The sequence below is a fragment of the Anopheles bellator genome, chromosome 1 (genome assembly GCF_943735745.2).
Source record: "Anopheles bellator chromosome 1, idAnoBellAS_SP24_06.2, whole genome shotgun sequence".
Classification (NCBI taxonomy): Eukaryota; Metazoa; Arthropoda; class Insecta; order Diptera; family Culicidae; genus Anopheles; species Anopheles bellator.
Window position 1 is genome coordinate 33,372,080 of NC_071285.1, and position 27,877 is coordinate 33,399,956.

Below are 27,877 nucleotides of genomic sequence, written 5' to 3' on the forward strand. Positions count from 1 at the left end.
CGAAACAATGCGGTTTGGTGGGGTTATGTAATGTCTTTCTGAGGAGTATCGACAAATAAATTGGTTATACAGCTTTCTCACGTCTCTTACAGTTGACGCGTTGACCCATGACAAAGCTCAAGGATTGGCGAAAAAACGGTAAACGACCTATCGGGAACGAATAAAACACAAACTTACACGCACACGCCGTTAGCCGAAAATAGAAACAACGATAGAATGTGTGTTGTTAGTAGGGTTTGAAACGAGTTCTAGTGTACGATTCTTCCCTAGTCCCAGTTGATAGGGGTTTGGCAGGACACATTCTTTACTCGCGCAGCAGAAGCGATGCAAAAGTGTTGCTTTGAGAAGCATGTTCTTCATCTATTCCACCGCGTTGTAGTGGACTGCACTTTGACCCGAAGGGCATGTTGAGGAACTGTGGGTGGCTCAAGTTGAAGTACTGTACCTGGCGGGCGCCGGTTGACGAAGGCAAGCCGGCCAACGGCTGTACGGGGGTTTGGCGAGGAATGGGAAAGGGCGAAGGAATCAGAGCTATTCAATACAACTATAGTATAGGTTTATTGTTAGTTGTAGTGGACGAGTTTGGGTAATAAAAGCGATATTATAATTCAAGACAGAACGCACACACACACGCACACGACAACGCATTCCACCACCCGTTTTGCTAGCGAGCCCCAGTCCTTGTGAGGTGCTAACGGCCGATGACAGGTTGGTTGTGGGCTAGGACAGAGTTTAGCAGTCAACGATCACCGATGTTGCTACCTTTCCGCGAGGCCACACGATTCATCGCAGCGCAGCTTTGGAAGCCATTTTGTTCGCTAGTTGTTTGAATTGTTTCTTCTCCGCTTGCGCACAACACCCAGAAGCCAGCTTGTCAACGCGAAACAATTCAAAAAACGAGGCAGAAAATTTAGAAATAGTTTCCGTAAACAAACATAATCGAAACTAAACACAAAAAGCAAACGTTTATAATTCGCTAAACTTCTGATTTCTGAATCGTTCGCTCATGGAACTTTTTAAATCGCATTTGCAAGAAAATCGCATTTGCAGTTGTTCAGTGCACTATTATTGCTTAAGTTTCTTAATTTGCCTCTGCATTAGGTAGAGCCTCAAAATGGTTGCAAATTTGCTGTAAATCGCAAATAGGCTACTTTTAACAAATAGCTCATTAAGTTTTTTCCGAAGTTGCTGCTCGTTGAGAAGGTCACACGACCGTAGATATAGTACGAAAAGATAGATAACGTTGATATTCGGATATTCAAAATATAGCAAGAAGTACAGTACGAATCCACCAAAAGTGAAGATAAAATGCACATCGATTTGAGAACGAGTGTTTTAATTTGAGAGCATTTCTGCAGTAGTATGTCTGCAATTATTGCTACTCAAAGTTCCACAAGTGCCTAAACTGCTTAATGCCTTTTAAAATATGATGCTTTTTTGTTGCTTTTTTGTAAGGACCTTTTATGTTTAGATAAAAATCTGCTTAGAAGTTAGAACTTTGTTCTGCTTCTGCTTAGCTTAGAACTTTGTTTTTAAATGAAACTGATTGTCAATATTTTCAGAAAACCAATTTAGTTCAATATGGAAACACTCTTTCCCCTTATATTAACGTCAATGAAACAAAAACCATTAACAACTATTGCATAGTAAAACTTTTTGCGAGTTCTCCAGAACGAACGTGCCATTCCAGAAAAGAAATTCGTAAATAACCAACCAGAGATCAGCTTTCGGCTGCAGTTCAACTACAGTAACAGTGAAACGAGAGTGTAGTATTACGAAACAAATTTTGGTCACGTCTTGAGGTGACAGTATTTTTAGTTACATAGCATAAAACTCTTTACGGCGACAACGTGATATATAGACAGAGAATGATGAATGAATAGTTTGGCAATAAAACGAAAATGGAGATTCAAAAAAGTTCTAGCATTATGTTCATTCGTAGTGGTACATGTCCACAGCATCGAGAGCCATCAGAATATTACATGGAAATAATAATACATCGAACATTTGAGGCTCGTGTAGAAACTATAAAAATGGCAATTCCAAGGGGAACCGCTAAGTCAATCTAGAAGGAAGCAACAACTTCTGCACTACCTCAGGTAATCAATGAAAAAGAATAAACTGAAATATAAAAAGGAGAAATTCGAGAATCTCGCGCAGAGAGACAGTGGTATCAAGAGAGACGAACAAACGGCGGCGGCTCGGTTATGTTTTTTTTTCAGTGGCTGTAAACTGATCAAACGAAAGACAAATTGGTTTGGAAGCAAACGAAGATGGCGCACATAAGTCAAGCACTGTTCTGTGTTATGTTGTAGTAATCAACTCATCGATTTCTGGTTAACAGAAGTAAATGCCTGCTTCGAGTGATGGTGAACAGGAGAGTCAGAGGTATAAGAGCGAGCGCGATGATGATTTAGAGTTGAATAGATAAAACAACCCGCACGGGATTACGTAGATGATGGACGGCATATGACGGAAGGATCGTTACCAATGGTGTTACGAGTACAAAACACGCATGCACACAACCGACGTATTCAGGGTTGTGAGACGCAAACAAAAGAGACAAACCGTAAAAACCAAATCCAATGGAAATCACAACGAAACCGATCGGCAGAAGGTCCATGGAAAGCCATGGTCTTGAGTCTACGTTTCTTCATGGTCGTCAACGGCAGTCACTTTTGTGGCCGCTGTTAGTTTGGGATTCTTCCACGAGTTAGTTGGGCACAGTTCAAGACCGAGAAGTTTCGGACTAGTATATGAACTTCCCGTCCACCCTGCACACCGGTCAGTGGTTAGCGATTTGGTGTTCACTTCCAACAAACGCAAGAAACATGGGAAGATATGTTACTGCGAGAAGGTTGAAGTAGGAACGAAAGAGGCAACTGAATATCAAAACGAAGCATTATACACATAACACACATACACAGATACGCACACACAGCGAACACGAGTAAAAACACAGAAAGCATGTAAATGTTGATTCTGTGTCGGGGTATTGTTGCATTAACAATAGTAAAGAATATCTCGACAGTCGGGGAAGAGCGTTCTCTGATTTTTGACCTTCAAAAACATGTTAAGCTTCTTGTCAGGCATAGTGGAAAAGGCCAACCATAGAGTATCAGTTCCATGGACAGTGCATGGTGCACGAAGTACTGTCATGCAAGCTCATAAAATTAAGCTTAAGCCTTTAAGATGACGCACAGTTTTCAATAAAGGCATTCGATAGGCAACGACTAATATTTTACGAGGTTATGAACCGGGATGGAAAATAGCTTAAACGTTAGAAACCAAAGCAAACGGCGAAGAACAATGAAAAATCTAAAACAACTGAAATATTACTAAATGCAGAAAAGTGCACTTTATACGACAGTCGTCGGTTCATAGTTAATAGGACTACGGTTCAAGCGCTTTGCTTTGCTAGTAACATCCTATCGGTTTGATTGTGTGTCTCAGTAGCTGTTTTGTAATCAGCGTTGAAAACCGAACTTTAAACATTTGTTCATACATACGTACAACTTTGCATTTTTGGGAAAAATGTTATTGTTAACACACAGCACGTCGTTTAGGAAAGTTTCGTCGATGATGTTTTGCATTCCCTTTGTTTGGCACAATTGATATAGCAACGCAAATTATTCCGACTAACACACTCATAACTGATATGATATATGCAAACACTCAATAGACAACAAAATGTTAGGAAACAATAATCAGAAAAGAAAACGAGATAAAGAGGTAAAGACAAAGACAGACAGATAGTAAGACAGAGATAAAGAGACACAAAGACAGCGCGAGAGATAATGAAAGACAGCTGGAGAAAGGTATCAGACAGGCACAGCCCGGTGCTCTATAATGGACTTTGAACATTTAACGACTTCACCGTCATTAGCATCAAGAAGCATTACTGGGTTTTGGCGAAACTCCGACTACCATCCGACATTCAGTTGCCAATTTGATAATGTCTTTGATGATACTGACGTGTGTAGAAGCAGTCTTTTTGCCTGTTCGTTTGATTGACTATAAATATATAATATGGCTATTTAGCTATTCGTTTCTTACATGTTAATTTTTATTGTATTACTAAAAGAGTAATGTTTCTTGCATCAGTAAACAATTTTGAAATAGCATTACTGCCCTTGTCTTGTCCAGACAAGCGCAAGGAAATTGGGTGATAAGGGAAACGGTCTGGGAACGAATAGACATTTAAAAAGATCGGGCATTGTTCTATGTACCATTAGCACTTCCGACACTGAACTGATACTCAGCACATACATTGTAACACCAACCTCCACGGGGGGACCTGGAACAAAGTTTGCAATTCGAAATGAATTTGAATGATTGCGTTTAATTTTCTGCACTCGGGGGTTGGGGAAAATTTTGGGCAGACATCGTGACAGGAAAATACGGCAGACAGGTGAGCAATCAAAACCAAGGCCAAACTACAGCGATAAGTCGAATCACTGGAAAGTGCTACTGCCCCTTTCGATATCCAAGACTGGGGGAAGAAGACTTCGAGAAAGTAACGGCAAGAATGCTTCGAATGCTGGGATAATCCAAACAAAATTCAGTTCCGTAACTGCGATGCGTGAAAGTCTAAGGGCTTAGCATGGGTAGGACAAGACGGAAGAGGACTAGATACATAGCGACAAACATCATTTCCAAGATATTTCCATGGCCAGTGACAGATATGTTTGATAGTTGGCGCGTGAGAGTGAGAAAGTTGAGGAAAATGTGAGGCCAGGAGTAAGCATGAACTATTTTCCAAAATTCGTTGATCAGATGGATTGTTGGAGCAATACAACCGAAGAACACTATATTCTCGAACGAATATATAAACTAAACTTCAAAAATGCATTATTGGGGTGCGAAATTTCTAGATAAGAGAACTTAAATTTATCGAATCGTACTGAGGAAATGAGACAGAACAGGATGTAGTGTTTTTGTCATCTGCTATAGAATCAGATTGCAATAATTAGTGCTGTTGAACCGCCATAAGAAATGAACATGAGGTATTGTTTGACAAAAGATTGAATTTCAGGCTAACATCTTATCAACAGTTTAAAAAAACTTTGAAAATATAAAAAATAAGATGTTTGTCAGAATGTTTTATACCAACTTATAGCGGTCTGATTGCAAGGGTTGGAAGATCCACAGCGCCTACACGCTTAATTGAATAATTGCTAGCAAAGCAGCATTATCCGTTTGACGAATGAATTACAATTGAAATTTACGGTTTATGATAAATTATTTGTTCCTGCCCAAACTTATGAACTCAGATCGAACTGCGTAAAGAAAGAAAAATATTAAAAGTAGTTAAAACAATAAGTTGGTAAATTAAACAAAATATCACACATTTCCAACATTAAAAACTCAGAAAAGGGGCTCTCAAAACTGTTTTCAAATCGCTTATAGCACTGTTGGTGGTGGCAATTTCCATGGCACTGATAGAGCACGATTGGTAGGCAAATTGTTGTGTTACTCTCTTCCACAATAAAACCGGCCGAAGATTGTTGGAAACAAAACTTATCTGAAAACCATTCATTGGGCACGTTGCAGAAAGGCAGCCGTTCGTCGTTGAATTTGTGTTACTTTTTGTATTGCTTTTCGCTGTAAACGTTACTTCGTGTGCGAGTGAGTGTGCGTTAGGAAACGCCCATAACGGCGAGAATGTAGGCCTCTTGGTGGAACGGAAAGAAGTAGGATAAGGAAAAGACACTTTAGGAGTAGTGGAGAGCTTCTTGAACACCATAAAACAAACAAAATAAAAAAAGAAAATCGGAAACCAGAGTGGTACAGGTCCTTGACAGCTCTGGATAAACCCATTCCCGAATGGATGCCTAGCGTACCGCTAAATGGCTCAGGTTGCCTGGGTTATACGAGGTTGGTTACTAGGATCGCTTACGGGCAGCTCTAGATGAGAAAAACGACCCGGGCGGTAATAAATGTTGCACCACTCTCGGGCCACTGAGCACCCACAGCAACAGGAAGGGCATCATTAGCGCTTTACCTCTCGTCGAAATCACTCAGGACGCCAATGTGACGGAAAACGGTAAGGAATCTAGGAAACGCAAATAAATGCGAAAGTAAAGCATAAAAACAGTACTAATGCGCTTGTATCAGTAAAGAGACTGATCAATAGTGGCGCCGTGATGATGTTACTGTTCGTTTAGCGTCAACAGCGCACCATTATTATTATTCATTATTATTCGCACCAACATTATCATTCAAATACCGTACGTTTACGGAATTGTGTTTCATAACATTTTTTTTATTTGAAAATTCGCTGCCTGCATCGTTCAAACATTTCGCGAGGCGAAAACCGACGAGAGTGCGTCAAAGGATTACACACCCTGACACGATAGCGGCCTGCTGTTGTTGAAAGGATTGTGGCCTGGCGAAGTAGTACAGTACAAGGTTTTGTTCAGTATTGGAACTAAGAGATTCGTGTAAGATTCGTTGATTGCTGACAAAACTGCTTGGCCATAGAACACAAGGTCCAAGGTTTGGAACTGTTCAAAGCTCGGTAGCAAACATGTCTTGTTTTTGGCTGTACTCTAGTTGATTAAGAAAAACGCAACCGCTGAAAGTGTTTGAAGGGAAGCCATTCATCACTGGCAGTGGTCTTCTAAAGACATATTGACCGAAATCGCCGGAGTGTTGACAACGGGCAACCGTTTTCGCTTCCATCCGCAGAACAGGAAGTGCCTGTGCGTGGTCCGAGCTGAGTAGGATCTGGTGTGGTGAGGTATGTTGGTTGCCCATTGCGGGACTGCTTGTTCCGTCTGCGACAGAGTTTCAGTTGCAAGTGTTGAAAGGGGAAAGATTAACACTGACAGGTCTACAACGAAGATGCGAACGTTAGGGGACTTCCATATTATGATTCCAAAACCTTCAGCTCAGCTAGCCTTCAGTTTCTCGGTCCGGGTTCGGCTGGCGTTGCGTCAATTCTTTGGCTAGTTGTGGCTACTTTTGTTCTGTATTTTTGTTGCTACACTTTCTTCAGGTTTTTATAGGAAATTGGAAAAAAAGAATCCAATCGAATGTATTGGTTTAAAATTGTAGGCACTGTTTTGCTAACTCAACAAAAGTTTGAAACAACAATTTAACGGAGGCAGTGTTAATCTTTTCCATTACTCGTAACCCTACGGATACAGTGACCCTCAAGGAAAGTGTAAAATATTTATTCATATTTGTGTGTTCTGTGCATGTATGCGTTCAAGAAAGTTTAGGACCTTGAACCTTAAAGTATTTGTGTTTAAGAAAAGTTTTTTAGCAGATATGAGGCTTGCAATTTAGTGTGGCAATTAAGGTATATGCACTCATCACACTTGATATCATATTGGTGCGTGTCGAGAATCATTCAACACGAATGTAAGCTTCCATTTTTGGTATCTGTACGATAGAAGAAAACGGTATCGACCCACTTCTCCATCGGTTTAGTTTTTGAGTACGTTTTTAGTAGTTTTTTGGATACGTGCTACTTTACGTACGAGTGGTTAGTGCATATTAGATTGAAGCTAGTGTGATATCAATTATCGGATGTATGTATGTGTAGTTGCGTGTGTTGTTGAGTACAAGAAGGTGCTGTGACATACAACAAGGAACAAGACGCACAATGTGAAGAGACTGCCATACCGAAGGGCAAAGAGTGGAAACTACGGAGCTGTAGCACAAGATCGTTAATGAATCGGGCTGTTTTCCTATAGAGGCAATCTCTAACCAATCTATCAAAAATATTCTAATATACTGACTAAATTGTTGACTTTTAATAAACATCACAGTTCAATCGTCCGGCAGCACATGTTTCATCGCATTGACTGTAACACTCATCGTTGGCTGCGGCAGAAAGCATTGTTGTGAAAAAAGAAAATAAATGACGGATGCTTGATTTGTGAACGTTGAATGAGAAGGAAGCTTGGAGGAAAACTAACAATCATACGACCGAAAGTGTTTGGTGACCAAGAAAGTGTTTGAAAAAATGCTTTATTATACTTTATGCTTTATATAATGCTTTACCCAACCTCAAAACTCTGACAACAACAATGTCTGGTTGCCGCCAGTGCCACATTCCGGAAGGAGCTTAAACCAGACAATTTGGTGTGAATCGAACGTATGAATGCTCGTTACCGTAGCGTAGAACATAAAATCATGACGTGATGTTATTAAATGTGGTGACAAAAAACAAAAACATGTCCAGCTTAATGCGAAACACAGTGACACGAAACAGAAAACACAAAAAAAACCCTTCAAAATGGTTACAAGAAAGGCGTTTAGTTGAATTTATAAAATTTATTTAAACTTTTTTGGGAAAGGTTTTGTTTGGATTTGTGATGTTTAGAACGGGTTTACCAACTAACAGTCGCGCTAAGTAAATCGAAAACGTAAAACAAACGAGGGACAGGGGTTAAGGATGTAGTATTATACTCTTTGCAGAGAAAGGTACGTAGTCATATGAATTGTACCATTTTAACTTCAGACAGCGAACTGATAGACAGCACATACATGGTGACTCCCACTTCGACCGGCGGTCCTGAAACACGGATAGTGTGGCAAAGAAGAAAACGCAATGCATCAGATGTAAAAATGAAACATAACAACGGAACGAGTAGCATTAAAAGGGTTCAAGGACGAAAGGATTCGCTGCCCTTGGAAGTCGATACGATACAGATGGGGAAGAGATAATACTATAGCTGAAGGATTCGAAAATAGCTAGTCATTCACAACATAATTTGTTTACCAGGAAGAAGAAGAAAGAATAAAGTGTTTTCACTGCAGCATCGAGTACACGTTTGCCCTCGAGTTATGGTTCGTGACCGCTGGGCGGAAACACCTCGTGTGCTTCTTCGCGTCGTCCAGTAGAGGAAGGCACGATTGTTTCATGTTTGCGCCGCAAATGTTCACGAAAACACAAATCAGCTCGAAAACAGTAAGCCATTTATAGATTCTCACAATGTTAAAGAGGGTGAAGCGATACTGAACCAACAGGAAAATAAAAGGAATCAAGAAGAAAAACGACAATGCATACAATAAACCGATCTGCCTGCCAACAGATTTACGTTCCGTCCAAAGGATGTCTGATTGACGCGCCCTTCAGTACGAAGGTTTTGCGATTGTATCTTGCACACGCACACAGGCACACACAGGGACACACTCAAAGCGCCAACCGATGGGTTGTAGGCCTCAGTATGTTTAAGGTTTGGAGTTGAAAAAGGATACATCTCTCGTTAAAAGGAGATGCCGGATCCCAAATGCGATAAGTATGACTATATAATTCTGTAATTATCGTTACCAAACCGATAAACTACGGAGTCGGAGGATGGTGAAAAACGGAAGTAAAAAAAGGAGAAGAAGAATGCGATCACACATACACCGTAACGAACATCGAACTCCGATGGAGGCGCCTGATGCTTTATGCGAGCGCCCTGAGGAAAACGGATATATCATCAAAAGATGACGGTGAATTCCAAATACCGGTCAACGTAAGGAAGGAAAGAATGATGGCACCAAGTAAATGGGAAAAATCGTATCGATATCGCGGAAACCTTGCCCATCTGAGGTGTAAGAGAGTGTGAACGTTGCTCAACGTTAACCGCGATGAGCCCAATCCGATTCGGTTCGGTTATGCATTGGAGTGTTCCTTTCGGTAGCGAACTCGCTGCTGGCATTCTTCACACAGGCAGGAAGATATTTGCAAAACGTACGCGATGTGGTACGATACTTGCACCGAGAGGAACACAGTGTCGGAGCGGTCACCAACCAAACAACACCAAAACATGGCGACGGTTAGCTTTAATTTTGCCATTGTAATCCCGGCGAACCCCCAGCAGGTGACTCCATAAAGCCAACGCTGCTTACTCCATTACTTAAACACAAACACGGGAGCCAGCTATGCGGCAGAGTGGAACACGAGAGCTTCCCGATATAGAGAGCGAGCGCGAGGTTCTTCGACAGCTTGGCCTGGGTCGGAAAAATGGCGAAAAAGGAGAAACGATTGAGCAAAAAATCGGCCCCCGCACACAAGGCTCCGCGTTGCGCACACAACCGGAACCGCTTCGAATCCGTGCCCGTTGTGTCGTTGGGGAAAACAGAAAAATTAATTAAAACAAACACGCCAGCATACTACGCTGGTGTCGGTTCCGGTGCCGGTGAGGCCGACGAAATGTATTTTGCCACTTTTGTGTTTTCCGTTCCCTGTTTTCCCACTCGCCGTGTCTTTGGCTGACTTTCAGCGTCCATGAGCCAAACAATAAGCGTTGTTTTGCTCCAACCCCTTCCCAGCGGAGGCCAGTGCCAGTGTTTCGGTATCAGTTTTCAGTCAACAAACGCTTTCGAGAGCCGCTATTGGGCTTTACTTGTGCTCTCGATCGGGGACCTACTTCTTGGCCTTGTTCCATCGGGGCGGCCACTTGGCTCACGTTAGTTGTGTGTGGGACAGATTGCGGTACACAATAACAGCTTTTTTTCGGGAATACTCATTTTTCCGCTTCCAGCGTTTAATACGATTGTGTATGGCGGAGACGTTTGATTTTGGCTAGTTTCGTTAGGAGCCTTTGCAGAGCGGGAAAGACAGTCGCGTCGAGTCCGGTGCAAGGACTGCACCTGTTCTTGAGTTTCCTTATTTGTCATACACTGTTTGCTGTATGCACGGCTTTCGATATTACAGTGCTTGCCAGAAGTGCCTGTTTTGGGAGCCGGGACTGTTCAACATCACGGAAACATTCTGTAAAGTGCTCCATAGTTTGTGTAGTCTGTTGGATGAGCTGGAGCTCTAGCCGTTCGCTTTCTCTTTTGATAACATCCTACACAGATAAAAAATGTCCCGCAGTCAAATCCTTCAGTCAATATGGGAACCCCTTGGTTGGACGACACGTTTCCGGCAATAAAAAAGAGAGACACCAGAGTTTCATTTCCTGCCGCAGAATTAGAATGTTCACGAATTGTTAGCGTTTTGGCTTCTCTGCAGCCGATCTACTATCATCAAGTACAGATACTTGTTTCGGCAGAAGGAATCGTTCCACTTTCGCTTTTATGCTGTTTTTCAGGACGATTTGACAAGGTCGATTGGGCAGGTGGGCCATTATGTCGCAGGAATCACTCGGTAGTGTTTTGAGCGTGCTGCAAGTGCGTGGATTTCGGGCAACTGGAGCTATTTGGAAGAAACCATCTCTGCTGGCATGTTAGACGATGCGAAGCTGTGCGAAAAGAAGCTTTCCGACATGGAGAACTCAGTGGGACGTTTTTCTGGAACAGGGGCATTGAAAGCCGAAGGGTCGTAAAATAACGATTCTGACGTATGGGAAGAACACGACAAGGCTGTGGCAGAGTAGCATCGATTTGCGTTGATCTGTTGTTTCTTTAATTCCCCACGTTGACAGTAACGGCACAACACAACGACGAAGGGAGACGAATCGAAGCTCGGCAAGAGCAGACTGGTGGCGAGACAACGGCCATGGCAACGGCAGTACTTACCTCCGTAGTTCGGTCTTACTCTTTTATCATAACCAACGCTGAACGAATCGAGAATGGCCGATATATTAACGTCACCCAGCATGCTGCCTCCACCGGTCCTGCAAGGTAAAGAAAGAGAACAGTGTTAGAGGAGCGCGTTCAATTCTTGTCTAATCGCTTCTTCAGTCATTACTGATAAATGTATTTGCGTGCCAAAGCGGAAGCAAATATTATGAATTGTAGAAGCAAAAAGTTTAAGTTCAACTCGGTGGCGTGTGACATATTCATTCGGCAGAATAACTTTCGTCCTTTTCGAAACTTTATCGCCCGTTGGGAACACGTTACGTGATTCATGCCCACCGCAATCGCACACCTACACCAAGCTACTCGAGAATTCCACCCCGGGCATCGGCCAACGGCCAACATAATGTTTCCCATCACGAGAGCAAATTTCGTGGAGATGGAAAATGAGATGATGTATGAGTGCTGGCGGTGTGTGAACTTAATGACAATGATATAATGTTATGAGTTATCATTCAGGTAGGCGTACACGAGGGTTTCTGAAAAGTTTCCAAACTTTTGCTCGTATCATAATCTAAGTTTGATTGGTTTAATTTATGATTGTCATGCAAACTGCTATGGGAGAAGTGTTCTAATGTTCATTAGGTACAAATATGGCCATTCCTTAAAAAACTTGATCGCTACCAGGCCCAGGGAACTGTGGCCAAGAAGTATTGAGGGCGAGGAGTTTGAAAGAGTCGTGAGAAGAAAAAAGACTACCAGAATATGAACCAAACGATACGTTCAAATGAGAAAATGTTGCAAAAGCGGTAGCATCTCACAACATAAAACTTAATAGTTAAGGCCACCTAGAAAGAAAAAGTTTTTCGAAAGGATAACGTGGATTTCGTTCATTGAATCATCACTATGGATGAGACTTGGGTCTATCACTATGATCCTGAATCAAAGCAAAAGGCTAAAGAGCGTTGTGGACCTTGTTCATCGTCTCCAAAACGAGTTCGTGTCCAGAAATCGCCCAAAAAGGTGTTAGCATCAGGTTTTTGGTATGCGAACAGAATTTTGTTAACGGATTACTTGCAAACTGATAAAACAATAGATGAAGATTATTATTGCAACTTTTTAGACCAACTGAAAGAAAAAAATCATGCAACAAGACCCGGTTTGCAGAAGAAAAACATCCTCTTTCATCAGCGCAATGCACCCTGTCACAAGACCATTTTGCAATTTTTTCTGCCTAACCGAATACTGCTTTCAAGATCTCACTCTTCATCGATTTCACGACCGCATATGATACCATAGCCAGAGTAAAACATTTGGCGGCAATGGCCAATGGCGGCCAAACTTGCCAGACTTGTTAGAAAGACCATTCATTTCATTCATTTTCCGACCAGTCATTTGGACACTTTCATCCTTAACTACTTAAGACTGCAATGCTAAGAGCGCGCATGTTGAACTTTCATCAAAAAGGACACGGTTGTTTCAGTTTTTCAAAGTGGTCCACTCAAGCCGATCAAACGGCCGAGTTTGAATGCATACTTCTTCTCTTGCGTTTGGTTCTGATTAACATTAACGCTATCGCATGTGTTAACTTACAGACCAAAATTACGGTTCGAGCTGACCTTGCCTGGATTACAACCTTTATCCCGGGACTCTCATTATAAGGTGGGTGCAAACAAAAGCTGTTGAAGTGAAAGAGTATCCTGGTCGAAAAGGTATTCGCACAGTCCTGGCAACCATTTACGTACGCTCCAGCTTGGTTCTACACGCATACAACTCGCACAATGCTTACGACACTGATAAATACCGTTGTAGGAACCGTTCGGTTCAGGATAACGTCGTAAATTATTTTTTTTAAATCCCGTGAACCGGTGATTGTATTAAAAGGGGACCTTCACCGCCCATCGATGCGTTGGAAACGGATGACTCTGTCGAGAAGTCCTTTATTGTTACGATTTTTTCGTTCACTGCGACTCTTTTGTTTCTTTTTGCCTTCTCCACTACCGCACGCTTTGTCTCTCTTCGTTTTCATCACTCTCTCGCGAAATACTCCCTCTCTTTCTCTGTATTCATCGCTTTCTCTCTCACAGATTGTTTTGCACATAAGTGTAAAGATACAATTTGCGCATAGTGCTCTTTCTCTCTCTCTCTCTCTCTCTCTCTCTCCTTAATCTGCGCGTTTGTGTCACTCAATCTCTTTGTAGAACGAATCCCCACAAATACTAAGCAATACTAATACGAGTGGCAAGCTTGAGAGTGCCGTTTGTAAAGAGTGACCGCGGGAGCTTTTGCGTAAAGTTGTTGTTGATAACGATCGTGTAGCTGAGTGTTTTCCGTTCGCTCAAGAACAAAGTTTTTCTGCCTTTACAACGGAAAAACACAGGCCGAACAGGTTACGGGAACATGTTCCTTTCGTTTAGAAGAGACGAGAATAGACCTGGCTGTTGGCAGAGTCATAAAGAGAAAAGGGGCGATCAGCGAGAGAAAGAGTGTGAGCGCAGAGAACCGAGGTCGTGCCGAAAATCTGGTCAATTCCAACGCACCCACCAACACAGCGATGCAACCTTCGTACACGCAACCATCACACCTACGCAAACGCTAAATGCAGAGAGTAATGATTATGTGGCCCCTGGATTTTCCTGGTGGCCGTTTTTTGATGTTCCGAGCTGCTTCACTAAAACTGTCCGTGTTGGGTGTAGCTCGATGTGACGTTCGTTCTATGTTTCGTAACTATTATTTGCGTTCTGTTTTATTTTAGAGACTTTACGGATCTACTTTATTCAACTCCCACAGTTGTTGTCCGAAATATTCGGCATGTGCCTTAAAAAGAGACCCGTCGATAGCGCCGCAGCGTCACACGTCATGTTGGGTACTTCCGGCGACGCGAGATCAATGGGCTATCAATACGCAACGGTCGGTCGAACGAGTGTTAACTTGTTCCCTCTTTCGTGCACTATGATGACGTGATTGAAAGTACACAGTGCTGACGGAAGGTCAGGAGGAGGCCTCTTCCCTAGCGTGGCTCGTGCGGTTAGTCTACGTTCATTATTTATGCCGAACGCACCAAAGACCATAACCGCCACAGAGATAGATGCCGAGCGAATGGCGTGTACGCCTCTGGGGAATGAAGCTACTCAGCAGCACCAGCAATGATGAAGTCCATCGGCCATCGATCCGAAAGCCCGGGCTGGTGCCAGGCATCGGGTTGCTGTTGCGAAGGGCTCGGGATCATTTTGATGCCCTATCGTATTCCCGTAGAGGTTCCGTGCAATTATCCTTCCCGTGATGCGGGCCAAATACTCATAGTTCAACCAGGACCAGTGTGAATTTTGAGGAAGCAGGAAGTGCCGGGGATCCATTTCCGTCGTAAAAATAGAGTCAGTGTTGGGCAAACCACCGTGCAGATGACGGCCTTTCGGCCCTACAGGACGGTTGCCGTTCCGTGTCGTTGCTTTAAAAGGTTTAATTTACGACGCACCGCAGCCGCGCCCATCCCCATGCCTGTCCAGTCGTCCGGAGCCGTGGAGCCTGCATTTTCATTGTGCCCGGAGTATCTAATGCTTCGGCCAGAGATGCCATACTTTTGCCGAGGTTTCGAGCTGAAATTAGCTTACAAATGGGTGCAAAGTGTGGGGTTGTGGCCACCCAGTGATGGCCACTGCTAGACCGATCCTAACACACTAACACACACGCCAACCCTCGACACATAATCATCACTGAGCGGTAGTTTCGTCGAGTAATTGGGAATGGTGCCAAAGCGTGTCAAATGAGTTTTCCACGGAAAGCCAGCGGGTTTGGCCTGGGGTTGGTTTTCTCTTTGGAAAGTTTTTCCAGTGGCCAGCTCTCGATGGAACATTTATGACTTTTCGGGGCGGGTTTCGGCACACCACAAATCAAACCCCATTTCGGGCGAGGGAATTAATGGGCGCTCGTTGGGAATTGGGCGAACGACCCAAAACAAATTAAAGCCAAATGTCGCAAATTGTCTTCGATGGCCGTAAAGTGCCACACGAATCTTAACCGAACGAAAAAAGAGTGCTTGTGCTGTCCAATGGAAACACATTTTCTTTAATTCCAGTTTTCAATTTCTCAAAACCCTCAAAGCAGAGTATCGTGTTTTGTTATGGTGTTTAAAGACGATGTATGACAATATTGCGTACTGCAACTTGATGAGTTTTGCTCGAAAAATAGCACACAGCGTGATGTAGTCTTCTGAAAGAGTGTCTCTTCGAAAGCGTACAAAAGCGTACCTGAAGACACCGGGTGGTTTCGAACCCGTTTTAAAATGCCGGCCACAGCTTGTAGGCTAACGCGTTCAAGCCGCATGTTTCGTGCAACAAGATCCAAAATCGCTCCGTTCCACCTTATTTCTAACATCCTTTCAAGAGGTTCTTACGATGTTCATCCTTTGAGTGTTCAGCCTTTCCATGGGCCGGAACTATCCACTGGTTTGTTTGGAGGGAAAAGAATTGTATTGAAATTTGCGTACTGCGTTTTCTCGGTCCCCTTTCTCGTATTGCCTTTTTATGCTGCTTTTAGAGCGAGCCACGGTACGCCAATTTGAAGTTTTGAGCCAACTGGACATCATCTCTAGAGTTTCCGTGGCAATATTAATTAGAGCAGAGCAGCATTTCATTCGTGTAATCGTTTTTTTATGTGTCAAGCTTTTGAGATCTATCGTGGGACTAAATGTCCCAGATAAGCTTTAAACCCGTAAGCGAAATGTCTTTTCCCCTTAGGTACATTTTCTGACCCTTCTGGCGGTCGTTATGAGGAAATAAATTGCAAATGGCTGGCGCAGCTCCCTGGGCCCGGTTCCAAGAGACTAAGCCCAACCCCAATCTGCCACCGATTCTCTCGGGGGAATCGCGAAACAGAAATCCATCTCATTTTCAATGCGCTAGTGACTCAACCACAATTCTCCTTGTAGGGCGTGCGCCAGATTACGGCCAACAGGCCGACCAGAGCCTGGCACGAGCTATGATTTAGTGCGTTTTTTCTACGTCAGTCTGGTTCCGTGAATCAGAGCAGCAGAAGCAAACTATTAATACTGATTATTTTCAAGCGTCCCCGGTGTGCTAACAAATCCGTTTTCATTAATCACACAGCATCGCACGGCGGACCCATTTGGCGTCTCCTTAATTTTTCCACCGTCGCATATTTCTGCCCACTGTTCGGCGTCTTTCGGTGGGTGCAGAGCAATCTTGTGCAGCATCAAGTTCATGGCGGCTTTTCCATGCAGCACTTGAGCACCTGCCTTCCATTACTAAACCGACAGCGATGACGACAGGTGGGAACGAGGGCGGTTGAATTTGCGACTGCAAGCTGCTACGAAGTTAAATTCAACTCCTGTGAGGCTGGGAGCTCGTTCTACTTGTTCAAAGTTAAACTAGTTAAACATAACGATAAACACATCAAACCTGCACCGAAAGGACTTTTCATTCGTCTAGGAGCACGCATTCTTCCAGGGCGCGGAAGGCGCCCCAGCAGAATGTTCAATCGAATCTCTCTGCTTTTGGACGTTAAACAGTAAAATTTTACTACCCAGCTTATTCTAAGAATCTTTCATTTCTTTGACACCAATCACGCACAAAATACGTTCACACCTTTGTTTGCTTCTCCGGCCTCATTTCCACAAACCTTCGTCATCTTCTTTATCTATGCGCCCTACAAAGTCTACAAACTTGTACAGCACACTACCGGTCTATAAAGTTTCTGCTCTTGGCAGAAATTTTGTGCAAATTCCACAAATCAGTACACGCAGAGGGAAACAACTGAGCCATTCCAAACAAGTTTTCATTTTCAATCACTTCCTCTAAAGCGCAGCGTCGGATTATTCTGAAGATGGGCGGACTAATTGGACCGACAGTCGAGATTTCAATTACAGTGTGACGAGCTGGACTTATTTCTTTGAAGCACCGTTCGCTGCCTTTCGGCCGGTTTGGTTCATCAGAGTCAGAGATTCAACCGCGGGATAGGACGTTCTTTAAACCATTCAACCACGTGTAGCAGAGTTAAGGTTAGATGTAGACGGAGAACTTTTACCGCACTTGCTCTGGCATTGTTTCAAAATATTTGCACGGCACAGTGAATATTCGATCTGCTGGAGCTCCTTTGCACTGTATTAACATGTTGAAATCACGCTGTTGCATCACGGCGAGTGCATCGTGAACAAGTTTTTCCAACCCGGTCAACCCCATCCGTAGACTCGAAGTCAAAAGTCCGCCGAAAGTCGCCGGATGGACTTTGCATTGTGCTTCTTTTCTATTGCATTTGATGTGGCCGACCCGGGGCACATGGAGGACCGGTACCACATATGCCGGGGTAGGATCCGGTCAGGTACAGCACATCCGAGGGAAAAGCCAAATATGCATAATATAATGAGAATTTAACGGTTCGCTGCATCAACAATTATTTCACACTGCGTTGGTTTCACCCACTTTGCAGGACAACGCCTCACGCCCGCTGTGACGGCTTACCACCTCCATCGTATTTTTATTTTACAGTACCACGTCTATACTATTTTTCATCCAGTTACTAGCGTGAAAATGTGTTAAGGTTTGTATACACATACCCATGCCCAATACACACCTATCCATACATATCATATATATAACATAAATATTTATCATTAGAGAATATGAAGGAAGTATATGAAAGCTTCTGGTGCAAGCTCAGCATCGTCAAGCAATCGTTGCAGTTGTAGGTACTGGAAGGTTCTATTTTAAGTGCGTTCAGCCTGCCATACTCCATTGCTCCGCAGCATGCATGCTATCATTGAGTGACGGAGAAACAGGTTCGAACAAAAAGGAAGCCACTTGGAAAGCCACAGAAAGCAATACTAGGCGGCTACACGAAGCGTGAAAACTAGCGTAAAATTAATTTGTAACGTCAAAACGTTTACGCTTCGTGTGGCAGCAAAAATATAAAAACGAAACGTGAAACGTGTTTACGTTCGTGTTTTTGGTCCAAGAAAATAGAAATAGAAGAGAAATTAATTGATTTCTGAATTTTTTTATCTGTTTTTTCCGATTTTGTTGCTATACCAGCAAATAAAAACATAAATTATTCTCTGTTTGTAAGCAAAGCGCATGCAAAAAGTATTTAAGCTCGGGTTTACGCCTCGCGCGAGCCGTAAACGTTTTGACAGCGCCGCAGCAGTTTGGCATTAACCGTTAATGTCAAAATCATTACGTTACGCTTGATGTAGCCCCACAGATAGACTTGTAGCATTTCGATGGAGACGCCTTGTCTCTCTTGCTCTATCTAATGGAGGCGCCATCCGTGGTAATAACTTCGAAAAAAGATACCAAAAACTTTCGTCCTGAATGAAGCTCGTCAGCTTGGGGCGAATAGGGATGTTTAATATCAGTCCAATATTTATCAGGGGTGATTTTCAAGAGGGTTCTTGCTGAACAGCTTCGGAAAAACACTTCCGTCTGTGCCCGACAATATGTGTTCCGTTCGATCGTAATATGGCCTAACGTTCTATTTTCAGTACGTCACGATTCATTAACGAATAGCATGTAAAGTATATTCTCAAGAACGACACCCTCGGCAACGATAATGTTTTCGCTCGCTGAGATAAGCAGAGAAGTCTCCTTCCGCTGTGTTTGCTGACTGTAACGGACGCAGGGTCAACACGAATCTCGAGAGGCTTGCCTGGTGCTGTCATCCAACCCATTTAGCGAGTGCAAACAAAATCAGTTACAAGTCCCCCACCAGGAGCACCAGCCAACAGCTGAGGTAGGCAGTTTTCCATGGCTTATGCTTATCTCTTCTTTGGTACGTGTGCTGCAGCACATAGATGCATGATTGTGCTCGCCGCCGCATGAGTAAAAAAGGCACCGCCATAGAACCAACGATGCACTTATGATACAATGACGATAAAATTGAACCTAGGCTCAGAAAAAAGAATTGAAGTATTACTTCTCGGGATGCTTGCATGTTGCATTCCAACAGCACATGGGTCTCGGGCAGACTAGCGCCCTTACGAAGCCATCAAAAGCTGAAGTGTCTCCATAATTTAAAAATATTTCCCCCCGTTCAAGTGCATGTTTCTCCCCTTAAAGCCATGACCGGTATTATGTCTGCTTAATGCACACGGTTCGGATGGCGATATGCACAGTTCCCCTAACGGTCACGGGCTCGTGCTGCTTCCAGTTAATCGATGGTTTGGTTGCTTTGTCATCTTGCTTGGAGAACTATGGCAACAGCACACGGTGCTGATGCTCCGTTGCCAGCGCATTCTAGATGCTAACTCGCACGATGTCAAGTAGGTCAGGCTAAATGGCACGAAACAGGTCCTTGGAGGTTTTGGTCGATATTAGCTGTGGGCGCTCAGTAAATGCTGGTCAAACTGGCAGCGATACGAACGTAAATTTTTTCACATAAGCACCTACAGCATCCAACATTTGTAGGGGTATGCTTTAATGCGCAAGTACCTCCTTGGTGTACAGTTAAGGAGTGGAGAGGAAACGGACGAAAGCTGACGGAAGATAAAACAGATAAAGAGAGAACTCTTGCTGTAGTTTCGTTCTCTATTCATCAACTCAATGCCCAAGCTCCATAGTGAAACAAGCTGTCGGAAATAAATGTATAAATATTCATCCTTAATCCGTATGATTTGTTGTTCATAGTAGCATTTGGTACATTTTTTTTTTTATCAAGCACACCTATGACTTACGAAGGAAAGTTTGGATGTTTGGAATTAAATTTACGAAACATTTGGTCCTTTTTCGAGTATCGATTCTTTTGTCACACAGCGTTGCATGGTACGGCTAGTGCCTTGGCCAGCTGCGTGCAAGAGTTAAATATTCTGACAAGAAATGCAAAATTGTTGATCTAATGCTTCGCATCACGCGATGCTCGTCTCGTGCGCTCGCATTTCGTGGTAGCTATTTATCGCTCACCAGCCGTTTAAGGTCCACTGGCACAGAGTAACGCTGCCCGACTGACCAAGTAATGCTGGTCATGGAGAACCCGTGGGGCTTGACCCTGGGTATCGTGCTTTCCCGAGCGCTGTATGCCGCTCTGTGTTCGTAAATATCGGACGTTGACTGTAATTCGTGCTGGGAATGAGGCATGCTGCAGTAGCTCGTGACCAGGGCCAGGATTTGTAGCAGGGCAGACGCCTTCAGCCATTTGCCGTACAGTTAATAACGCAGAACGGCGGTAGCGTGATTGGTTGCGCTAGTCATATGCATAAATAGGTTTTCCTCATGGGTCACGATTACCGAATAGCGCAGCATAGCGGAGACATAAAGCACGGTTGACGAAACGATCCAGCAGATGGAAAACTGTTAAGCTAATTTGCTCGCCAGCTCGAACTGAAATGGAACCAAATTATTGGCCGCGTTACCGGCTGCGGGATGGAACCAGCGGCAGTCCAGGGCAATCCCAGGGGTCCATTTCTATTTAGCATACTCGTTTCATTTCCCAAACGAAGGCCGAAGAACGTATGCAACCAAACGCTACTCTCCCCTCACATGGTCAAATCGATGTTTCACATACCGGGAAGGGGAATTAAATCCCAAGACTTACAGGCGTGACTGCAGAGTATCTGTCACTTCGCATAAAGCATAAGTACAGGCGAGCTACCGTGAAGTCCGTGTCCGTAGATGTGACCCGGTTCCCAGTTCCAGTTCAAGCGTGTCCTCATCGCACGGTGTCATGAATTTAAATTTGTTGCCCGTAAGGGAGAGACCGTTCCGATCGTAGAGCACTGGAACACTACTCGCAGTGCCGGCCATCAGCGGAGTCATTTTCTTTGCGGCTAGAACGTGACAAACCACCGCCCGATTGAATGGTAGGTTTGACGTGTTCACTGCATTGGCCGGATCCTCCCTGCCCGAACCATGATCGCGCTGGGTCGGCTTCTACACTGTTTCGGTTCCGATCTCAACAGTCTGCTTCGCACGTTCGAGAGTTTACATTTCTTGCGCCGCAACTTATTACCTATGGCGTAATCCCCTTCCTCAATGCAGACATCCAAGCAGCGGGACCTCATCGACCACGGATGGCACCCAGTGCCCTCTCTGCCACTGCTGACCTATTTTCGCACCAATAATGCTGGCGGTTGCCAACTGGTATTGGTGTCTAGTGGGGATTCTTACGTGGCGCTTTGGTACCCAGTAGCGCTCGGGCAGGCATTTGTGTTGGTTTGGCAACGTTTTGCTACTAGGATGCGTTACCTTGCTGCTTGCTTAAACTCAATGCAAAGGCAATCGGCGCAGAATTAATTTCAATAAAGTGTTTCAATCAACTGACGAGCAGCGTGCATGGCAAGCATAAATTGCTACGATGGAAAAATGGCTAACTGGCCCACTGTTGAGTGAACCTTAGTGTAAAGTGTTCGAAAAATATACGGCAGACCGAAGTGCTCCATGCGACTCTTCGTACACAGCAAGTGTGGCATTCTAGTGCTCAAAACCTAATCGGTTTTATAATTTATATAAAACAACACAGTAAGGGTAACAACACCTATTCGATCATACAGAACTTTGACTGGAAGTTAGTAGTTTTCGCGCTGGCTCGCAAGGTCGCCTGTCATACGCGTTGTTGGTTGATTGGACAACCGCAACACATTGTCCCCTGCCTGTGTGTTCCGAATTCGTTAAATATTATGTTCCCTCTAACGATGGACGCGATAATATGGCAGCGACCGGTCCGTTCCCTTGCCACTGGCCATTGGTTCAAGCCTAGAGTTTATTGCGATTGAGGGGTTCCTGGGCGGGTTGATGTGTTGGTTCCTACATTCACGTTGTTGGAGTTGCGGGCTCAAAATGGAGCACCCTACCGTTTATGGTTTCGAAAGTGCAGCTTTCTTGGCATTACGGGCATTACGAGTTAAGTGTTTTCTGACGCCAGCCGATTGCGAACGTGAAGCCATAGCATGGTTCCACGATTGATGGCTCACGGAGAAAGTTTGATTGCGATTGAAATTTCGTATTCTGTCAAAACCCTGGCATTCGTTGCTGCTCTCCACTTGCATGATCACCAAATTGGGCACCTTTAAAGTAGCGCTTGAGCGACAAGTGGCACACGTACGTCGGGCATTTTAGTTGGCTTGGGCGCTTCCATTTGACAACCCGCGCCCACGGTCCTACCCGTCACTGTGCCTCCCGCTGAACAGCGCTATGAACGGTATTAACCTGCCCTGTCAGAGTCAGGTTAATTATAATCTCCACGTTAATCTCCACGATGTCCACGTTAATCCAGGTGTAATATTAGACAGTAAATTCAATTTGAACGCACATTTTAAGCAAACTGTTAACCAGGCGCTAAGAATGTTAGGTTTTATACTTAAGTTGACCAAGGAGTTTAGTGAACCAACATGTTTTAAAGCTCTTTATGTATCGTTTGTCCGATTCGTCCTGGAAACTAACTGCGTTCTATGTTGCCCCAATACTGCTTTGTGGATTAACAAATTTGAAGCCGTACAACGTAAATTTACTAGGGTTGCACTAAGGTCTTTTTCTCGTACTGTGTCTTTTCATCTTGACTACAGAACTCGATGTTTACTGTTAGGACTGCAACCACTTAGTTTTAGGCGCAAAGTGGCCCAAAGTGTATTCGTGGCAAAGCTGCTAAAAGAAGAGATAGACGCCGCGGAGCTATTGGCCCGCATAATTACGCGCCTTCCAAGCCGATGCGAAACCGTGACTTTCTTGTTCCGCAACCAGCAAGACAGCCTAACAATGACCCAATTTCGAATGTTATGCGTAGCTTTAATAGTAATTATAGTTTATTTGATTTTAATGTGTCGGTGGCTAGCTTTAAAAACAATGTGTTCATGTCCGCTCCTAGTTCATAAGCACCAAATGTTAAGGCCGATCATATGGCCAAACATTCATTTTCGAAATAAATAAATAAATTCTCTGAACACAGTCAGAGGGCAAACTTTCCACCACATCTAGTCTACAGCTGCGAAAGTTTAGTGTCATTAATCAGATGATGACTTTGGGCTTTCGCAAAATGTTTACTGTGGAAGAATTTGGGGCGAAAGATTAGTAAACAAGCGAGCTCTCCGCTGTACGAGACTCAATACCAAGAGCTGTCAAATTCCCGTTCTGTTCCGTCCGTGGCCTGCTTGACATCTCACGCGGGTGAGCAAAAATCTGGGTCTTTCACTATTCGCACTCACAGTCGCACGCGCTCACCACCGCTCACGCACCGCTCACTGAAACCGCAGTCACCCGGGGGGCGGTTCGTTCGTTTTTGACCGACTCGGTCGATCGGTCGATTGATGGTATTGTTAGCAACGCCCAGGAAAGTTTCGTCCCCCCCCCGCACCCCTTTGCAGGACCCGGCGGCCTGTGGTCCGCCGGAATACTCACCCCGCTAGCACATATGGTGGTGTCCTATTTATAGTTTGAGGCAGAAACAGAGCCAAATTGAGTGTCAGGATGAGGACACCCAACGAAGGGCTCTTCGCGTGCGGCACTTCGAGAGCTAGCGACATGTTGACTGCTGGCGGTTGCCGCGGATGGCTCCTTACTTCCGACGTCGATGTCCGACCGACACCGTGGTTCGTTGCTGGTGCTGCTGCTGCTGCTGCTCCGTGATGCTCCGGGCGGGTTGTGAACACACGCGCGGCACGCCAAGGCACGGCCAGCTAGAGCACTTGCCTTCGCACGATGAACGACGTTTGGCCACAGTCCTCACTGCGTAGTCCTCGTGGTGTCAGACCGTAGTGCAATGGCAGTCACCTCATGGTAACGCTGCGTAGCGAAAGGCACCCGCGTTGCAGTCGAGGGTTTTGGCGGTGTCGGGCGCTGTCTCGATCGCCTACCCCCGTGTGTCCGTGTGCACGACACGCTGAAAAACACTTTCACGGCACGGCCACCACACGGCACTATCTGTCGCAGGCGCAGCGATAATGTCTTCCAAGCTGCCGAGGTCGCGGTCGCTAGCGCGGGTCACGCTGCCTCACGATCTGTCTGTCTTGCGGATGGCGACGGCAGAGTCCATTTCACCGCACTTGCCTTGGGGTGCCGCAGGCTACCATCGTCAGTAACCGGACCGTAGCGGGCAGATTGGCCACGAACTCGAAGTGCTCCCCGACGGAAGCCCGGGCTGCCGGGCGGCCGAGGCTCGTCGAACCGTGCTCTACTTCCGCTGCGCCCACGATGGTGCAAGCGTTGGAAGGCATCTTTCGCGGCTCGGATCTGGCGGGGCCCGGTGGGGCCCACTCCTTCACTACTCCGCACACACACGGGACACTAGCGCACTAGCCTCGTTTCCCCATCGTCGGCTGACCACCGCCGCCACAGGACGGCAGCTTTACGCGTTCCATGCTTCGCACTCCAATTCGCTCAGGGCTTCGCTTCTTTCGGATGTTTCGGATCCTTCGCCACCCGCCGGATTGCTACTCTCTCCCTCTCTCTCTCACTCTGCGTTTTCGCCCGTTCTCTCTCATTCGCGTTTGTGCGCTGTGTTCACCGAACCATTCACATGACTAGCGCTGGCACACTGCTGACCTGTAAGAGGCCACCTGCAAACGGGGCAAATAATTGGGTCGTGCGTTAGAGTACTCGGCCCCGTTGAGGTCACCGCAACTGTTGGGCGGACCCGCCAGCAAGAGAGCGAGAGCGATTGCGGGACTTCGGATTACCAGTTAACCCCCAGAACCGCCCAGCGTCAGCGTCGAACCTGAACCCCTGAATGCCTGAAAAACCCGTAAGGAACATCCGTTCTTCACCAACGATTTGACCTACACTCGCCCACGCGACCCACACTGGCAAAGTGTGTGCGTTATGTTTTTGCCCTCAAAACTTTGCTGCTCTCGACGGAGCTCGCCAGCCTCGACTGGCCACGCTCTGACTAGGGCCCCACCTAGGACTGGAACCGTTTTTGGGTGGGACACACGGCAACTCCCAGCAACACGCAGGGCTACGAGAGGACACCAATACCAACGGCACGAATCCTCGAACAGGCCGAGCTCGCCCACTCAGCCCGCAGAGGTTGGCCGCTCCCGTTAACTTTCCTTTCGAGCCCGCTCCTTGCCTATGTTTGTCTCTATTTTGCGCCTGCGGTGAGCTTTAGTGAACGAATCCCGTGAGAAAATAACGGTGAGCGTGGCTCGTCCTTTTCCTCGCACCATCTGTGCGCGTGAGTGGCCGAATCACTCACGAGCAAGCTTTAGCAAGTTCTCACTGTTTACTTAGTACACGCCGTGAGCCGAGAGTCAGCTCTCCCTCTCTTTCTATCGGTTTCCTGTGCATGGTTTCGTGGTCTCGTTAGTTCTCTCTCGTTCTCTCTCGCTCTCTCTCGCTCTCTCTCTCTCTCTGTCTCACTCCGTGTTACATGTGTGTTCTGCACGCGCCTGCCAAAGTCCGGGACCCAGCATTGTTTGCCATTTTCGTGCACAGCGCCTTCGAGCTTTCGTGAGCACCGACCAACCGATTTCGCACACGGCATTGTCCCACGCACACACACAAACACACATACACACGGACACACGCATAATCGCAGAAGCACTCGAAGCGGATTTCAGTTCGCGCACCTGCGCACGATGGGGCAAGAAAGTCCTGCTCCGCCGAGTCCTCGGCCAAAAAAAAGGAAACGAAAAATGGTCGAAACTTTTTTGCACACACATACACACAGCAACTGCCAACGTCCGAAAATTGTGCGAATGGAGAGCCTCCGCAAGGGGAGGAAGAAGTGCTCGATGGCCGACGAGGCGACCGAGGTCCGATTTTCCACATCCGATTTCTTCCCACTTCGGTCGATGGGCGTTATCCTTTGGGCTCTGGCGGGGCCCGTACGTTTCAGGCTCGAGTACGGGTCTTTTGTCGAGTCACTCATCCGTATGAGGCCGATGGACCGTGGTTCCTTGCACTACCAACCTGCACCATGCGCCATCCGATAACGTTGAACTCCTCACTACACAGCTCCCCAACAGGAGTGGGTCGGTCGCGTTCGTCCTGCTGCACGATCTATTCGCTAGAGCTTTTCTCGACGAACTGAGCTGTACCGTGCTCGGGTCTCTAGCCGGGACCTACCTGACTCCGGGTAGTATTAGCGATACATACTCACACAAGCAAACACACTCTTTTTCTCTCTTCCACCAACAGTGTGAATGGTTCCGGTTCTCGTAGCTCTCTCTCTCTCTCTCTCTCGCTCTCTCTCTCTCGCTCTCTGGCCCCGGTTCGGATGGTCTCGATCGGGGTTACAGCCACAACGTCATCGGATTCGGGTTGGGCTGGGCTGTTGGGCCTTTTACTCTTCTGCACCACTACACACTACGGGTGAGGTTATTCATAGATACGGCCACCGGTCGTTCCCGCTGTCCCCAACGATCGCCAGGCAGGCCGCCCGGGCCAGTCGCTGCACTGCGCCCAGAAGGGTCACACCGCTCGGTGAGATGATCCGGTGAATGCGGGGTCCCCAACGTCACGGTCTTACCGTCCGAACGACAGGACACACCGCGGTCCATGCGGGCCAACCGCTCGCACTGCTTCAAGGTTCGGCCGGGGCAGAGGCGGTGCCATTGTTCTTCGACTGGCTGGCTACTGTTGGGCTGGAATAATACGCAAGACACAAGATTGCCGACGTTTTGCCTTTCCGCCATCTGGTTGGAAGAAGGCACCTCGTTGGTTGAAGATTTTAAAACGGCGCAAACAAAAGCGCACCAAACAAACATTCACACTGTTCAAAGTGGAAGATCTGTGCTCCGGGACTTCGTGAGCAATTGTAAACTCATCCGGTGTATCCCGGCCCGGTCCTGCATTACGTTCGATGCAGCCGAACCAACGCTAGCACTTAGAGACTATCGAACATTCTTCCATGAACCAAAAGCTTCCAAAAGCTTTTCCACGACTGACTGGAAACCCACCGGAGCGGGTTGAAGGACTCTCTCATTAGCTAAACCTTATTTGTTCTTCACTTCCAAGAGTTGACGGTCTATTTTCGACCTTTCGACCGTTTTCTGCTCGGTTTGGGGTTCCTGCTCGAAAAACAAAACAACCCAAAAGGCCGTGTGTCAGTCACGGACAATAAGTTTGCTGTTGATCCATAAAAATTCAACGACGTACCGAAACGCTGCGCTCCACCCCCCTGGCCGGGAGCCTAAATCGGACAGATGTGTTCACAAGAAACTGGGCCAAATCCAAGGGCCGATATTGTAATTCAGCGCCTCGCCCTCCACTCCACCGCCCGCCGCTGTTTCATTTTCTTAACATTTCCATCTGGGCTTGTCGGCCGGGGTGGAATGTTGGCGTAGCATGTTCGACATGTAGTCCCGGTCCCGGTGCACGGTAGTCATTTGAATGTTCTTCGCTCATGCTCTGGCACGGCCAATCCTGGGCCAAAAAAGTTACTTTTGCGGCCTACTGCCTGCGCCACTGCTACGGTGCGAGGCAATCATCCGCCGTCTCTTCCACCGCCTGCCGTCGGTCGGCCGACATGCTGA

General features: G+C 45.9%; 1 protein-coding gene across 1 annotated transcript in view; it reads right to left on the bottom strand.

Annotated features, from left to right (window-relative positions):
- The window catches only part of LOC131206715 (gamma-aminobutyric acid receptor subunit beta), a 53,275-nt gene extending 29,349 nt beyond the window's left edge, over positions 1-23,926 (bottom strand). The window contains exons 1-3 of the mRNA XM_058199385.1: positions 23,802-23,926; positions 11,467-11,564; positions 8,460-8,527 (exon numbers count right to left, since the gene is read on the bottom strand). Of these exons, the coding sequence (XP_058055368.1) occupies positions 8,460-8,527; positions 11,467-11,564; positions 23,802-23,926 (291 nt within the window). The remainder of the gene's footprint in view (positions 1-8,459; positions 8,528-11,466; positions 11,565-23,801) is intronic.
- Between the last annotated feature and the right edge of the window lie 3,951 nt (positions 23,927-27,877).